The 16,485-nt window shown below is 53.2% G+C and overlaps 1 protein-coding gene across 1 annotated transcript in view; it reads right to left on the minus strand.

The window, feature by feature from the left end:
- The window catches only part of TMEM273 (transmembrane protein 273), a 34,728-nt gene that overhangs the window by 4,670 nt on the left and 13,573 nt on the right, over positions 1-16,485 (minus strand). The window contains exons 2-5 of the mRNA XM_059395879.1: positions 7,699-7,752; positions 6,891-7,031; positions 5,838-5,868; positions 1,901-1,924 (exon numbers count right to left, since the gene is read on the minus strand). Of these exons, the coding sequence (XP_059251862.1) occupies positions 1,901-1,924; positions 5,838-5,868; positions 6,891-7,031; positions 7,699-7,752 (250 nt within the window). The remainder of the gene's footprint in view (positions 1-1,900; positions 1,925-5,837; positions 5,869-6,890; positions 7,032-7,698; positions 7,753-16,485) is intronic.

Genomic DNA, 16,485 nt, shown 5'->3' on the forward strand with positions numbered 1-16,485 from the left:
AAAGGGAGAAAGCAAGCAAGCAAGCCGGGTAGGTACATGGGTGACCAGGTCTGAGCAGTCAGTACAAGGTGAGCCCGGGATACTGTGTTGTGTCAGAAGTCCAGGAAATGAAGAAGAAGGAAAAAAAAAATCTAGGAAATGCTCAAAAACCACCAAGAAGTGATGGTACTGGACAAAATGGGGACAATTTGAGCATCACAAAGATCTGCGATGGCAATGAATTATAATATGTTGAAATCCACAATCATGATACTCAACAAGTAAGAGAAAGAGAAAAGGGGAAAGGAAAAAGTCTTTTCATCCAGAGGCATACCAGCTATTAAATGCAGAAGGGATGCTGCCCTTAGAAACTCAGTATTTTGTAACCTCCAATATCATAACTGATTCAAAGATGGATATAAACAGATATAAAATCGCTGGATGAAGAATCATTGAGGGGTCAGGATGTTCACATGGTCTCAAAGTATCACCCTTCAGGTTATAAACCGATTACAAAGAGGAAAATCTGTCTCCCCAACACAGACATCTATTGGTCACTTCTTTATTCAAGTGGCCGAAGGCAGGGATGCCTGGGTGGCTCAGTCGGTTAAGCGTCTGCCTTTGGGGCCTGGGATCTGAGTCCAGCACCAGGCTACTTGCTCGGCAGGAAGCCTGCTTCTCCCTCTACCTGCTGCTCCCTAGCTTGTGCTCTCCCCTGCCTCTGAAAAATAAATAAGTAAAAACTAAAAAAAAAAAAAAAAAAAGTGATCAAAGGCAGCATCGCCCACCATGAGACCCTCACATCATGGGCTTCCTGATGTAGTACAATATTGGACACACAATGTCACTTCCGTGGTGTTTTTGACAACAGTCTCAATCTTTGTCTACTCATGAGGAAACAGACCAGTCCAAAAGACAGGACATCATACAAAAGTACTTCAAAATCGACAATGCCACAGAGAAAGAAAGCAGAGTCGTCCAACATACAAAACATACAAAAAAGACGAAATGGAGACAAAATCAAATACTGTGCATCCGGGTTTGGAAGACTAGAGCTATAAAGATTCTTTGGAAACAATCAGAGCTATCTGAATGTGGGCTGTGTAAGGAATGATAGTACTGAAATACTGGTCATTTTGGGGGTGTGGTCATCATATGGTGACCTTGCAGGAGACACCTGGTTCTGTATTTAGGGGTGAAACATCTCTACTAACTTACGGGTGATACTTCTACTAATTTTTAAGTGGGTCAGGAAAAAATGCAAGTGTACAGAATAAAGTAAGTGCGGGGACTACTAACTTGGGAATCTAAGTGTATGTATATGTCTTTCTTCCACTGTTCTTTCAACTCTTTGGTGATTTAAAGAGTTTTCAAAAAGAAGGAAGGTGAGAGCACGTAGGTGATGCATGAGACACAGACAAGTGGGCCTAGGACTTGTGACCTGTGACCAACCCCGCACACTCAGACTTCGTCCACTGCAAGACCCAAAAGCGACAAGGGAAATAGACACTTCCATCAAATCAATAGCGTTGAAGACACCAAAGTTTTGGATTTTTTTTTTTTTTTAATCTCATGGACTAAGTTGACAAGTTCATGGTTTGACTGACGTTTAGGGAAAATCTGGGCAAATAAAAGAAAGTTAACTACCCTATTTCTAAAATCTCATTTTCTCAGCTTTAATCAGGCAAAAGTCCCACAGCTTCATTTTAAATCTTCCTGAAGTACCACTAAATTAAGACTTTTTGGAAGGGAAAGAAGAAGGAGAAGGAGGAGGAGGGGGATTCCTGGTGTCCCGGGAGAGGCAGGAGGAATGCGTGGCTCCGGGCTAGCAATCCTCTCCTGTCCTGTGTGGGGGCCGCCTCTGGAAAGCCACTGCCTTTCTCCCTTTCAGAACCAGCGATCCATCCTGCTTATCACTCACCTTTCAGAGAAATTGAGATTTGACCTGCAAAACAGGAGAATCAGGTGTTCATTAAATCATTCCTGCATGACAGAAAAAGCACATGCGAAGTTTTGCTCCAGGAGAATGGCTTGCCTGTCCTGAGCTTTTTCTTTCTGGTCTAACTTCTTCCTGACTCCGCCTGACTCCATCTAGTGTTACTTTTGGAAACTTGAAGCGTGCTTCCCTCGTCTCCGACAAGCTCTGTTCGCAGAGGAGCTCTGGTGTGACCTGTGCCAAGAACAGCTCCCTGCTCGTGGGGTGGGGGTGGGGGAGGCTACATCCTAGAGCAGGGGAGGGCTCCCACCCAGCCACCCTCGGCCCACTGCCCTGCATCTCTCCCTTCCCTCCCTGTGTACACATGCCCAGGATTGAAAATTAGGATTTGGGTACTCTTCCATTTTTTTTTATTCTATGACGAAGATATCCCTGAAACAGGGTCTGCAGAGACTTCTGGGGGCCCCTGGAGTCTCCACGGCCAAGCACCCTAACTCAAAGTGCCCCTCCATGTGTGGGTGGTTTGAAAGGCCAAGGTAGCACACTCACCCCTGTCGGTGGTGAGATCACTACGACCCCTAAATCGTGACAGAGAGTCACAGCTGGCCACAACAATCTGCAGCCACAGGCCCAGGGTGTCCCCACCCTGCATGGTGGAGCATGCAGGTGGCCCAGCAGGGGGCCCCGGAGGCCACACTGTGGGCAGAGTCTTTGCTATCACAGACATCCCCCATCTACACAAAACTGACTCCCATAATGTACTCCCCACCCCAGAGACCAGCTGGACCCCCAAAAAGCAATACAGGCTCTAGGCCTGGAGCTCATCTATTCATTCCCAGTTCCCCTCTTCTCCTTAGTCAGGAGCTAATCCTTCTCACCCTACCAGACTCAGCCCATGGCCTCCCATACCCCCGTTGGCCCAGAGCCCTGTCTGAACCCCTGATGAAGGTCAGGTTGCCTTCATTCTCTAGTGGGAGAGCCTGAGTCAGCACCCAGCTCAGAGCCGCAGGAACGCTGCGCCTGGGTGAGCCAGGACCACGATGTTCTCCCAGCACAGGGCCCCAGCTGCACCCTCAGCGGAACCTCGCGCCGCGCCAATCCCCCAAGGGGTGCCTGGAGACAGGGCTGCCCCAGTGAGAAGGTCCCTCAGGGTAGGGAAAGACAGGGGCCGTAGGAGCCAGCCAACCTGAAATTCAACCTTCCCCCATAAGCGGTCTCACGGACTTGTTGGCGTGAGAGCTGTTCAGCGTGTTTCTTCTATAAAGAGGAATGCGACACCTTAGCCAGTGCGGGTCTGGGTGTGTATGAACGTGTGTGTGTGTGTGTGTGTGTGTGTGTGTGTGTGACATGGGACACATGGCATCATGGTCTCCCAGCCTGTGATGTCCCTAATTCCTCCACATGTTTCCAAAAGCTCCCTGGGACTGGTCACCCATCCCTCCCCGGCGTGAGAACCCCAGGTGCAGAGGAGGTGACATTGTGAGCAAGAGGAGACCGTGGTGCCCATCGTGGGGCCTGGCGAGCACTGCCTCACAGCCCCACTAAACCGAGGCTGACCATATGCTCCAGTTCCCCCAGAACTATCCAGGTTTACCCCATCGTCCTACCACTGTTATTAGCAATTCCTCTTCACTCTCCCAAAGTCCTGGATGACAAGGTGGATGGTCACTGTAATCACACTCCTCTCCCCCAGCCCAGACCCCTGTGGGGTGGCCATACAACACAGGAGTGGGGGAAGGGAGGAGGGACATGGGAGAGGATGGGACAGACAGAGAGACAGAGAGATAATGAGAGTTGGGGAAGACGGGGCAATGCTTGGAGGCAGAGTCGATGAAACACTCTTCCAGAAACCAGAATATCTGAAGAAGGGAAGATCCTCAAGAAAGTAAACTTCTAGAGAAAATCCACTTCCAGTTCAGCTCTGAGGCATCAAGCATCTGTCTCTCTCTTCCCCCACATGTCCACCCCTCCTCCCATACACACGCTATAGCACTTACTGAGTGCTAGGCTTTGGGGCAGAACTGGAGGAGAGCCCAGGTTCCAGGTCCCCTCTAAAACCCACTACCCCACGTAGCCCAAACCTCTGTCTGCATGCCAGCCCTTCCGGACCGCCCCCTCTACTTGGACGTCTCCAGAAGTCGCAGATTCACTGTGTTTAAAAAAGGACTCCCCATCTCAGCCCCCCAGCCCACTGCCCAAACCTGCTCCACCATCTACTTCTCAAGGGCACTGCCTCGTGGGGACCTTCCTGTTCTGGATTCTTCCCTCTTGATGGCTGCACCTTCACTCAGCAACCAGGTTCTGGGCCCCCCGCCTCAGTATCGCTCTGATTCTTGCCCAGCAGGGCTTTGCAGCAGGTCTGAGGTCCTCAAAGGGCTTCCCCGCAGGTCTCCCTGTTTCTAGCAGATGTCCCCGCCCCCTGCCATGCTAGTACAGCAGAAACCCTGTCCCATCCCTCTTCTGCCTAGAATCGTCTGATTGACCAGAAGTTTCAGGACAGGGTACAGACTCCTTCACTTAGCATACAAGACCCTGAGTAAGACTACCCCCTCTCCAGCCTCTGCACTACAGACCTTCGTGTGAAGCATTTGCTCCTATCACACAGAATGCTTGTTCCCCGGATGTACACAATGACACACGTCAGTGTACCTTCTGTGTACACTTCTCTTTCTTCCCCCCTCCCCAGGACTTCTCACCGCTCTGTATGCAATCCCAGCACTACCTGAGATCCTTGACATCCTGCCTCCCACCCGGACCCCTCTGTATGTCCCAGGCACAAGGCAACACATGCTTAACTATGTCACAGCTCCCTCTCCCTAACCCCAAAACCCTGCAATAAGCATCTAGGATGTGCCTGTGTCCCCTGCAGACTGAAAGGGAGCCTGTCTTCTCCCAATGCTCAGTACCTAACCCATGCCCAAAAGCCCATTCATTCATTTTTTAAACACATATAAAAGTACTCATTCTGGGGTACCTGGGTGGCTCAGTGGGTTAAAGCCTCTGCCTTCAGCTCAGGTCATGATCCCAGGGTCCTGACATTGAGCCCCGCATCAGGCTCCCTGCTTTGCAGGGAGGTTGCTTCCTCCTCCCCTCTCTGCCTGCCCCTCTGCCTACTTGTTATCTCTTTCTGTCAAATAAATAAATAAATAAAATCTTAAAAAAAAAAAAAGTACCCATTCTGTTCCATGCATGGTGCTAAATGTCAGAGCTACAAAGATGAAAACAAAGATCCCACCCTCAAGAACTTTACACTTCAGGGGGAAAACCATCAAAAGAAACAGAAGAAGAAGTATATCACATAATGTCAATGAATGGAAAGTAACATGAAGAAAGATAAAGCTAGGTAAGGGAAAGGGTTTCTATTTTAAACAGGCCATCTAAAATGAAATGGTGGCCTTGAAGCAGAAATATGAAGCAAATGAAGGGCAAAGGTTGCAGCTATCTAGAAGAAGAGCATTCCGTGTAGCAGAAAACAGCAAGTGCAGAGGTCCTGAGGCAGGATTGCCCTCAGAGGACATAGTCTCTGTGCAGAAGAGCAATGTGGATCACGGCAGCAGGGAAGCCAGGTAACCCAGGGCAGGCCATATAGGTTTCCCAAGTAAGTCATGGCAAGGGTTAGGGACCTCATTCTGGGTGCTGGGGGAACGCACTGGGGGATTTTGGGGGGGAGGTGGGGCAGAATGTAACTGAGGGTATGCAGAGGCAAGCTCAAACCCCCTTTGGCTACTGTACCTTGTGGCCCCTCACTTTCATGACTCCTGCCCACTGAACCAGAGAAGGGAAGAGGGGGCATGGGGTGCATTCTAGTCTCCCAGGAAGCATTTTGGAGTGGTAGGAAGGGCTAGGATGACAGGCAAGGAAGCACAAAGAATAAAACAGAAGGGAGAATGATACCCCACACTTACCACAATAGTGACCTTACCTTGGGACTCTCTTCTTTAGTGTGGCGGTGTCTAAAGGGAGAAAGCAGGGCTTTAGGAAGGGGACACTGTCATCAGTGGAGCGGCCTATCCCTAACACTCCTCATCAAACCCCTCCACTTGCCACTCCCAGACCCTCTTGGTCTAAGGGGATCCAACACGTCTCCCACTATGTGATGAAGAGGCTGCTTTCTCTTCCCTTGTGATCATAGGGATACAAAAATAATGGTCAGCAAAGTCCTGTGACTTATTAAACCCCTCGTGCAGTGGGCAGGAGTGGGGGCTATCTCAGGACGCCCTGGAGGGGCGTGGCTCCGATTCCACCTTCTGCATATCTTCGCGAATAACAATCCTATATTCCAGAGCCATGGTGAGGCTCGTTCCTCCTCACCCTTGGGAAAATATCATGGAAAACGGCATCATGATCCCATTACTAAGCACGCTGACGGGACTAGGGATGATTTTTGCAAGTTCCATCTTGAGAGAAAGGGGATGTCAATCAGTGCTGCATTTTGCGATCAAAACTCACAAACTGACTGCTGGGCTTGCGGGATAAGCCTCCCTGAAGGTGCCACAAGGACACCAAGAGCCACGCCAGGGTTCACACTGGCCCAGCTCTGTTCGGACCAAGGGGACACAGCACTGCTCTGAGTAGGACCAGCCCAGGTTATGACAAAAAACAAAAACAAAAACAAAACACACCCACTCAGCAGCACCTCCACAACCCACCCAGACTCATCAACTCCTGGGATTCATTTTATCTGGTCACATCTTTGGATACGGGAATAAACGCTTCGGTCCAAAGCCAACTCACCTCCCTTTCCCAGCTTTCTCCAAGAAATCTGATTCTTAGGAATGGAAAAAGTACAGAGAGAAGAGGGGAGGGGGAGAGATGGACAGACACACAGAGAGGCCTCTGCGTTTCTTTCCAACCCAGTCTGTCAGTATTTCTCTGGCCAGGTTTCGGGGGTGGTGGAGCCCTTGGGGCCTCAGGCTGCCGGGACTGTCCTGGTCTGGGCAGGGGGGAACGGGGCCAGAGGTCGCTGCTCCCTTACCGTTGAAGCCTGGGTTTGTGCTTCTCAAGTCTGAGAAGTCGATATCAAACAAATGCTTCTTGATCATGCAGATCTTCAGGACCAGGAAGACAGCCAATATGGCGACGCCCACAGCCGTCCCAATGAGGGCATACTTGATGTCTGCAGGGCAGGGAGGAATGCAACCTTAGGTATCCATCCATCAGTCACCACTCTGCAAAGCTCTTCTACAGCCCCCTTCACAATCAGGTTCAAGTCCAAAGTCACCAGAAAAGTCGACATCCAATCCGCTGAAGCCCAGGGCCACATGTGCCCCCTGCCCCTTACCTACCCCCCACCTTCTCCTCCTGGAACCCCATCCCACTGTCTTCAGCCCTGGGAGTCATTTCCCAGAGGTTGATGGCTCCCTTTTCCGGCCTCCTGTAGCCCTACCTCACTTGCCTTTGCATTAATTCATTTATGGAGCACGTGTCAACTGCTCGCCTGCTCCATGGTAAGCTTAGAAGGCAAAGGAAGAGATCTGACTCTATCTTGAGGGCAGGTGGAGAGAGCAGTGGGAAGTCTGGCAGAGTGCAGGGCACTGTGGGGGCTGGAGCTACGTATCAGAGGAGGGCAGGCCTGATGACTCCGGGACCCTTTGGAGAAGGGCTCTCCAGCAGGCCTGTGCCCCTGAGGTAAAGCTGTGTTAGTCCTCGGGCAGATGTGGAAGTGAGTGCTGCCCTGTTCTGTGATGACCCACAGGAAACCCGCCAGGCTCTGAGCGTACCCCCCTCACCCCCGCCCCTCCTGCCCCCCTCAGCCCTGCACAAAGAGGAAGCTGGGCACCTACCAATTTCGGCCCCAGCAGACTTGCCCGTTGCTAACACTGGAGCTCCTCCAACATCTGCAAAGAAAGAAAACCCAGAGTCCGGTTACAACCAAACTGGTGGCTGTGATCAGACCAGGGGTGGAGGGCCAAAGCCCTGTCCCCAACATATCTCCCACAGGTCCAGGAAGGCCTGGCACGCTTGGCCTCCAGCCTCAGGAACACCGAGGCGGGCTGCTGGTTGCCACGAGCATCTTGGAGCCTCGCCGGGACTTCAGCACCCTCCTTCCAACCCAGGCCAGGAGTTCCATCCAGTTCCATTCAGCTGGCTCTTGCACATCGCCTCCCAGACCCACACCAAGCACTGTCTGCTTCCTTAGCCCCTTCTGTCATTCCCATGAAGCCTCTCATCCCAGAGAGTTCAATACAGCTCCTAGTTCCCCACATGGGCCAGGGATCTGCTGCCTCTGGGCCATTCCTCTGCCTGGCCCCATCTTCTCCTCTTGCTTCCCATGTTATGTCCTCCTGAGCCCCCCATGCCTGGCTTGGCTGTATGCCCCATGGGGGCTGTTCTCAGCTGCCAAAGATGACCACACCATTTATTTAATGATGTTACTGGTGCACTGTTGGGTGCCAAGCACCCTCCGTCCTAAGAGCTTCTCAACTATGAATCCTCTGACCCATATCTTCTTGCCAGTCCCCGCTCTGTGCTGTCTGTGCCCCATAAAGAGTGTTCTGCCCCTAGCACATGACACAGCATCTGGCACAAAGGAGGCATCAACACAAGTTGCCGAATGAATGGTGGTGATAGGCAGGGGTGCCTCACGCTTCTGGCCAGGGCTTGAAAGCTTCCTTCTAGAGATGGGGCCACAGTCCTGCAGACTAGCCCTCAAAGACCCATGACAAAAGCAGCAAGCCTATAGCGGAAGGGGCCTATGGGGCAGAGCTATAGAGGAAAGTGCCCAGTAACTGGCCACTGACTTGGAGGTGACACTGGCTGTGGCATGAATGCGCTGCAGCAACAGCTCCAGGAACCAGGTGCTACTATCATCTCCATGTGATGAATGAGGAACCAGAGAGACTGAAGACTTGATAATGGATCTAAAAGCCAAGGGAGCCAGAATGTGGCAGGGCCGGAGCCTGTGTCACCCTGCAAACTTGAATCCCAGGGAGCTAAGAGAATAATGCCACAAGCCACAAGGGCTGAAGGGGCTTGGGCTGGGGTGGGTGGACAATGAGATCCAAACCTGGTTCTAGGTACAAGCTTCTAGGCAAAGGCAGAAGCAGAAAGTGCCGGGACTGTGCCAGGGCTCCTGCTTCTCAAAGGAAGCAGGTGACTTCATGGGGAGGGGCCAGATCTTTCCCAGCTTAGCTCCCAGGGAAGTTCGCCTTCCAATTCCCCACCTATCGGAGTTTGAATGATGACTGAGGGCCCTGTCTGCTGACTACGGACAATGCTGCCTGGGGTGACGTGTTGGGTCAACACTCTACAGAGGGTATCTTGCTCTGCATGGGTCTGGTGGGGAATGGATAATCATCATGGAGTTTGGGATTTTTCTGGTGGCCTCACTTAGTCAATCGATAAAGTCGGGGAGTTATGAAGCAAAAGCGCAAAGACGTGCTCTAATCACAAGTCCTCTTGGAAAGTCAATGACTTCTGTCTTTCTGTCCACTCACCTAAACATCACAGACACCCCCACATACAATATGACCTTTGTCTTGTCAGTTCTCCCAAGCTCCTGCTAAGCTCCACTTTACATTAAATCTGTTGCACCAACTAGCTTGAAAACCACTCCAGGGATGGGACAAAATCTTCTATTTTGTATGTGGTTGGCCTGAGCTGTTATGAGTAGCTTGGTTAGGAGCTGACTTCCAGATGGATGCCCAAAATTGAGAGTTTCATATGCCCCCTGTTCACCCTGGCTCCTTTCCGGACACCAGTCTGGCCCCAGTCTGCCATCACTGGGCAGCAGGCAGGGGACAGGGCAGGTCAGAGAATCAGCAAGCAGGGCTAGGCACACAGAGGGACAGTCTGTCCCCTATCCCCTTCACACACAGATTTCTTTCCTGGGTCCCCCACTGGTGACCATCGCTCTCCACGTAACGCATGCAGCGTAAAAACTTTATATGAGCACGAGATGAAACTTCAATGGGGAAAGGAGAAAGATCACAGATCAGGAAAAGCAGATGGAAAAAGTCAGAGAGCCAGAGAGAGAGAAACACAAAAAGACTCGATCACACAGGGACACACAGAGGTGGGCCACAGGAGCTCAGACCTCTGATGGCAAGACTCATAAGGAAAGAGGAGAAAGAATTTGAAGTGTCAAAAACCAGCCAGGTCCTGCCCTCCCTGACAGCACTGGGCCCCAGCACTCAGCAGGCAGCCCAGCCTCCCTCCGTCATCAGCCTGGCTCACCAGTGACACTGTCCTCCACGCTTGGCTCTTTCTTTCTGCCCTTCCCTGACAGGGACTCCAGGGCTGGAGTTCAGTTCAGCCGTCACTCCTCACTCCCACCGCGCACTGACACACCACTCTCCACGTTCCATTTTGTATTGGCCCCAAGCCCTGAGGCTGCCCCTAATCCCTGTCCCCAAACAGGCTCTTGGGGCTTAGGGCTCCCCTACCGGGTTCGAGGTCAGGGACTGAATTAGCTGCAGGCAGACAAAACAGGCGGTGGACACATTGGTCCCAGTAATTCCTGCTAGCCAGCCAGATGGCCACTCGGCGGCAGCCTTTCCCCTCCTTGGGGAGGGAACTCCCTCCTTGCAGCCTTCCCCCTGCTCTCCGCATCTCTGCCCTGAGCTCTAACAAGACCCTGGGTGAGGATCCATCATAAGCACGCTAGCCCAGCCGACCCCAGCCCCGCCTCCTGCCAGGGTCTTGAACTGGAGTAGTCCCTCCTGGGCCATAGACCCCCTGCGAGGCCCCAGTGCTCGTTTCCCCTGCTTCTGCAAACTAGCTGGAGGATGGATGGCCCTAGCGGCACAGCCAGAGACCTCCAGCATCTAGACCTGTGGGAGCCCCAGGAGGAAGTCTCAGGGCATGTTCTTTGCTGGATTTCTCTGGGTTCTCTTGCAAACAGGAGGAGGAAGCTGAGCATCCAGAGGACAGACTCTCCAACCCAGGAGAGAGTCCAGGGGGCCTTAGCGGGGGCTGACTGTACCAAGGCTGGTCTCCCTGGGGGGCACGGAGGGACTGTGTGGATTGGTTCACCAAGCAGTATAACAGGCACAGCGCTGGCCAAATCTGACTTGACCATCAGCACTCCTCAGGCCGTCCACCCTGAACCAGGCACTGGGGACAGGAGGAGAGGCCTCAGAGCCCAGCCCTGGTTGCTGCCTGGCACAGAGAGCAGAGGCCTGTTCTTAGATGAGTCTCCGCCCTCCTAGTCTTCCTGTGCCCCCGGGAGCTCCCACGAAGTCACACACCTGAGGCTATACATGTCAAGGGATGGTGCCCTTTCCTCGGGTGCACAGAGGCACTGATGGTTCCAAGTCTAGAGTCCTTGCTTCCTCCTCACGCCCCCTCTGAACATTCTGCTGCCCAAGGATACTCTTCCACCCCTCCCTGCCGAAATAGCCAGTCTCCAGCTCTCCTCTCTGCAGACCCTCCTGCCCTGGTCACCTAGAGCCCCGCCTGCTTCTGCCAGTGATTTCCAAACAGAAAGGAGCCTCCTGCAACAGTAAATGGTCCTGAGGCCTTGAGGCTGGCTGGGTCCCCTTGCCTGGGACAGGAAAGGACAACCTGCAGGGGAAGGCAGCAATGGGGTTACTCTCTGAGACAGAGCTGAGGGTACAGCGTGGCCTTGCCCCATCTCAGTTGGAACCTGATCCACAGAGAACCCATCCCTGATGTCCAGACTGATTGCGCTGCCCATAACACCTGTCAGACCCACCCTGTATGGTGGCTGGAAGTCTTCACCACCCTTATTTGGGCACAATCGGACTATGTGGTTCCAGTTGTGGGGTAGTGGGCGTATGAGCCCTCAGATGTCGTTCTATAAGTATCTGAACTATAAATAAGGAGAAGCCGCCCTAAGTGTTTGCCAACTGATGCCCCGTCATCTTCATCTTGGAACTTAAATATTGCAGACTGGCTCCTAACTTTAGATCTCATGGATTCTAATGTTCCCAACCAGAGGAAGGGGCTTCGAGTGTCTAGACAGGCATCCGTCCTCTCTTAATGCTGTCAGGAAGTGCCTGCCATGCGCTCTGGACAGGGAGTCTGAGAGCAGCCCAAGTCCCCTGTCCCCCATCAAGGAGCTCTTGGAGTGACAAGGGAGACAGAAGGAAAAATCAGAGCGTCATGGACGATGTCCCGCACCTTCTTGCAAACCTCCGTCTTCACTAGGTAGAAGTCTCAAGGGGAGCCTGCAGGATGGAGACTTGCTGTGTGGTCCACACCCTTCCCCTGACCGGGAAATCCTTTAGCTTTCCTTCAGGGAACTACCTCCATGTGATTCCCCAGGGCTGACTCCAGGGCGAATACAGGAACACCTGATTAATTAGCATATTCCAGCTTCCTGTCAGTAGTGATTGGTTGAGGGGTGGGGCAGGTGATCCAATTCAGGCCAGTAAGACTCAGCTCTGAGACTTTGAGGAAAATATGGAGAAACAGGGGTATCTTCTGGAATTGGTAACAGTGGGCAGAGGAAGGTCCACAGGATGGAGAGAACCTGCTGGGACTGAAGCCCCCACAGAAGAGGGTCAAGTCGAGACCAAGTCTTAAAGATAGATGTTAAACGCCTGAATCCAGCTATGCCTGAAACACCTCTTCTTGACTTACCAATCACCTTAGTAAGGTTTAATATGATCTGAGCGGAGTCACTGTCATCTGCAGTCAGAAGAGTCCTGAGGACTTGGGTGGCAGGTCCTTCACAAAGCATCACCGGAAATCAGGCTGGCGAGGCAGGGAGGGGAGCAGAGAATGCTGGCTGGGAACAAGCTGCTCACAGCACAGCCGCTGATAAACCCAAGTAGGACCCACCGGCTAAGCAGCCCGTCGCTCCTCTGCCCAGCGCACGCCGCCACCTGATGCAACGCCTGCCTTGTTCCCATGGAAAGTTCTTACTTGTCCTTCAAGACTTAGCACAAGGCTACCTCTTCTGAAAGTCCCCTTTCTCTGTGTCTGTTCAGGCTCACCCTTGTCACACCTCTGCCCCCGCTCCATGTACACTGTCCCGCAGGTCATTCTCTGGCACAAAGGACATGCTTCAGAATAAGCAGCTTGTCTCCAGGGCCAGGATGAGAGGTGAGATTCCTTAGAACTCAGTTTCTCTTCCTGTGAGATGCAGAGAGAAGCAGGAAGGGAGGAACCTGGAACTAACTGGGAAGTGACCCCAAAACGACTGAGCATGAATCCAGAAATGGCTTCAAGTGATGAGACTGAGTACCCAGTACTAAATGATAATGCAGGCTCAGGAGGGAGGTAAAGTGAAGCCAAAGAGAAACAAGGAACCATTGCTCTTGTACTCTGAGATGGGAAACTCTTATGGCACACCCGCAGAGCACATGTGGCACACCCATGGCATACGCGTGCCTGCCACTGCTGTGGATGCCTCTGTCTCCCCTGGTCCCCTGTCTCCCCAGGTCAAGCACAGTGCAGCAAGCATCCCTCTTCAGTCCTCTCCTGGGCTGGCCTAGGTGACGGAGCACTCTGACTCCCAGGGACTGCTGGGTGTGCGCTGGGGTCTCAAGCCTTCCCCTGACATGGCTGTGACTTGAAGAAACCTCAGGCTCCCTGTCCACAAGCCCAGGAAGCTCCCGAAACTGCTCTTGCTCCAGCGCACCTTCTGGTCTCATTAGCCAGACTGCAGCGGCCTGCTCCAGGGAAACAGGCCTCACTGCTCCTCTCTCAGGGTGGTGTTGTTCCCCCTTCCCAGGAAAGCTCCTAGACTCTGGGGCAGAACCTGCACCTGCTAGAGCCGTGCACGTTCTAGACATAGACAGTAAAAGGAAAACTGAGGAGCAAGGACAGCAGCACAAAGAAGGCTCAGAGGGGCCTCTGTCCACAGCCAGAGGGCACACCAGGTCAGACCACCTGCTCAGCAAACCCAGCTCAGCTGCCCCGGCCTGGCCAGTCATGTGCCCTGACGTCTGACCCTGCCCCACTGAGCAGGGAATTCCTTGCACAGAGTCCCGGTCGTACATGGAAGTGTGCATCCATCAGCCATCCGGGAGGACAGAGGGGTGCCTCCCCCAGTCTGAGGGAGTCAGAGAAGGGCCCCTGGAGTAAGAATTATTTAAATTAAAAACAAAAGGACAAGTAGGACCTAGTGAAGGTGGGAGACTGAGCAATAGGCCAGGCAGGGCCGGTGTCCAAGCAGAGGAAGAGGCACCAGCAAAGGCCAAGAGGCGGAGGAAGAGCAAGGGCCTGGGAATAAAAAAGGCAGCTCGTTGAGTCAGCAGCGAAGGGGGCACTGGTAAACTGAGGCTTTCAGCGTTTTCCAGAGGATGAGGACGGGACAGTTAGCCAGGACCCAGCTGCCCTGAGCAAGATCTAGAGTCCAGAGGCCACCAGGAAGAAAGAGAGGCTGACCCAAGGCTCCCAAACACACAGGAAAATGCCTCCAGTTTCCAGAAATAACCTCATAATTAAGAGGAAAATAATACTGGTGGGTCACCAGACAGTACCAAAACTTGTGCCCACTTTGTTTTGCCTGAGCAATCTTTGCTAATTAATTCTTAAAGATTCACACACTGGGATTAAAACACTCAGCTACAGAAGCTAAACTGATCGATACACTTCCAGACTAATGGAGGGGCTGGAGGCAGGGAGCCGGCTTTGGCCCAAGGTAGACCCAAGGGCACTCCAGAAATGGGGAGCTGTCCCAGAGGGGCAGGACCCTCCCAAGGTATCCCAGACCCATGCTGGACAGCAGGAAGTGACATCAAACCCTGTCACAACTAGCAGGGGAGCTGCTAAAACCTTGAGGAAGCGAGAGATGCTGGAAGCCAGGGGATGCATGAGGCTGCATTGGTGGCATGCGTGGTGGTGTCTCGGGAGGACAGGACTGGAGAATCCACCATGGGGACACTCAGTTAACCCTACACACACCTTGTGGAGGGTGCTGGTCCCTCTTTGAATGCCTTCATTGGGGCATGAGTGCTTCATATGACTGACTCCATGGTGGGTAGAAAGAATTGACACTCAGAATCGGAGCTTCCTGCAGTGGCCTAGGGCCGGACAGGACAAGACTGGCAGCTCAGCGGCCTGAGCAACAGCTGACTCGCAAGAGGGCTGACCACAGGAAGCCTCCTTACCGCACACAGAATGCTGTGACGATCCCCTGAAGGTGTGTGGGAGGTGCAGACCGAGGTGCAGGAGGAAAGTCTCCACAGGCCCTCAACCATCCCCTTGAGATGGTGTCCTCAGCTTTCCTGGAGGCCACGGGAGATGTGGGGAGCACAGCATGCCAGGAAGCAGCCCTGGGCAGGAGCTCAGGGGGGAAAGATTATCCTCCCCGTCAGCAGAAGTCACAGAGCTTGACAGAAACCTCCAGAAGGCTGTGTGAGGCCAGGTGTGGGGACAGCCCACCCACTCCATCCCGGGGCTTCAGCCCAGGGAAGGCCTGTTTGCAAGAGTGCCTTTGCAGAGAGAGCAGGGGCGGCTGGAAGCAGCGCAGAATAACTAATTAATGATGGTAAAGTATTGTGGAAGGGGAAAGCGTTGCATAACCGCTAAGTGGTGGGGTTATTATTATTCATGCAATATTCATACTGTGCTCTTCAGCCTCGGAGAAGCTCCGTTCTGCAGTCCTCGGGGACCAGCTGAGGCAAGCATGTGCCCAGGGGGCGGGGCTGTGGGACAACAGCTGGCCTGGCCCACAGGGAAAAGCTCCTGACACTGCAGCGGAAACAGCAACACCCAGCCAACACGAGAGCCCCTGGCGCCTTGGCGACTCCACTCTACCTGCCTCCATCTACCAGGACCGAATTTCTCTGAGCCCTACTGTGCGCCAGAGTCTGTGCTGGGTGTTTCTTGGTCAAGGCAGCTCCTGACATCTGCAGAGTGTAGGGCATACCATAGTCTAAATATTTAAAAGTTAGAGATCCGTCCACACGTGGCCCAGCCCACTTGCCACTCAGGGCCCTGAAGTCCACCCCCCAGGAGTCATCTTTCTGAGGGGGAAGCTTAGCCCTCCTAAGGGCCCAAAGCCTGGCTGGTCTGTTGGGCCGGAAGTGGGTCCTGGCCTGGGCCTCTTGGAATGCCAGGATGCTGAGGGATTCAGGACAGGGCCTGGCCCGGTCAGTCTTCCCACCCCGCCTTCTCCCCAATGCCTCAATTTCCCCCCTGGACTTCTGGCCAGCACTGAGGTATGCTTCCCAAACTAGCTTGCTAAGTGGAGAAAAGAAGTGAGTTTTTCTGGTCCTCTGCCAAGGAATGCCTGTTGGTCATGGAAATAAAAGCAGTTCCCCTCTTGCTGTCTAGATCCCAGGCCCCCACAAGGCTGGCTTCCTCCCTGGACACCCCCCCACCCCCGTCACTTTCAGCAGCCTGGTGGACACACGCAAGCCCCTCTCCTTTACGAGTGCATGCTGACCCAGGTCCTAAACTTGGGAAATCTTTTACAACAAGACTGGAAAGAAAGAAAATCTTCACATTGAATATATGTGTGAATGTGTGTCCCCCAGAGTAGGGACAGGGCCCTTTCTCCTGGGGCCTTGACCCTCATCTCTCCAGAAAGCCCCAGCAGGTGAGGGGTCATCTCGGGGTCACACCGCTGAATAGGGGAGTCCTGGGGTTGGAACCTGGGTCAGCCTGGCTCCAGGAAAGGGTTTCACACTGGAATCTGGGCTGGACAGTGGCTC

This window comes from Mustela nigripes, chromosome 4, assembly GCF_022355385.1.
Source record: "Mustela nigripes isolate SB6536 chromosome 4, MUSNIG.SB6536, whole genome shotgun sequence".
Classification (NCBI taxonomy): Eukaryota; Metazoa; Chordata; class Mammalia; order Carnivora; family Mustelidae; genus Mustela; species Mustela nigripes.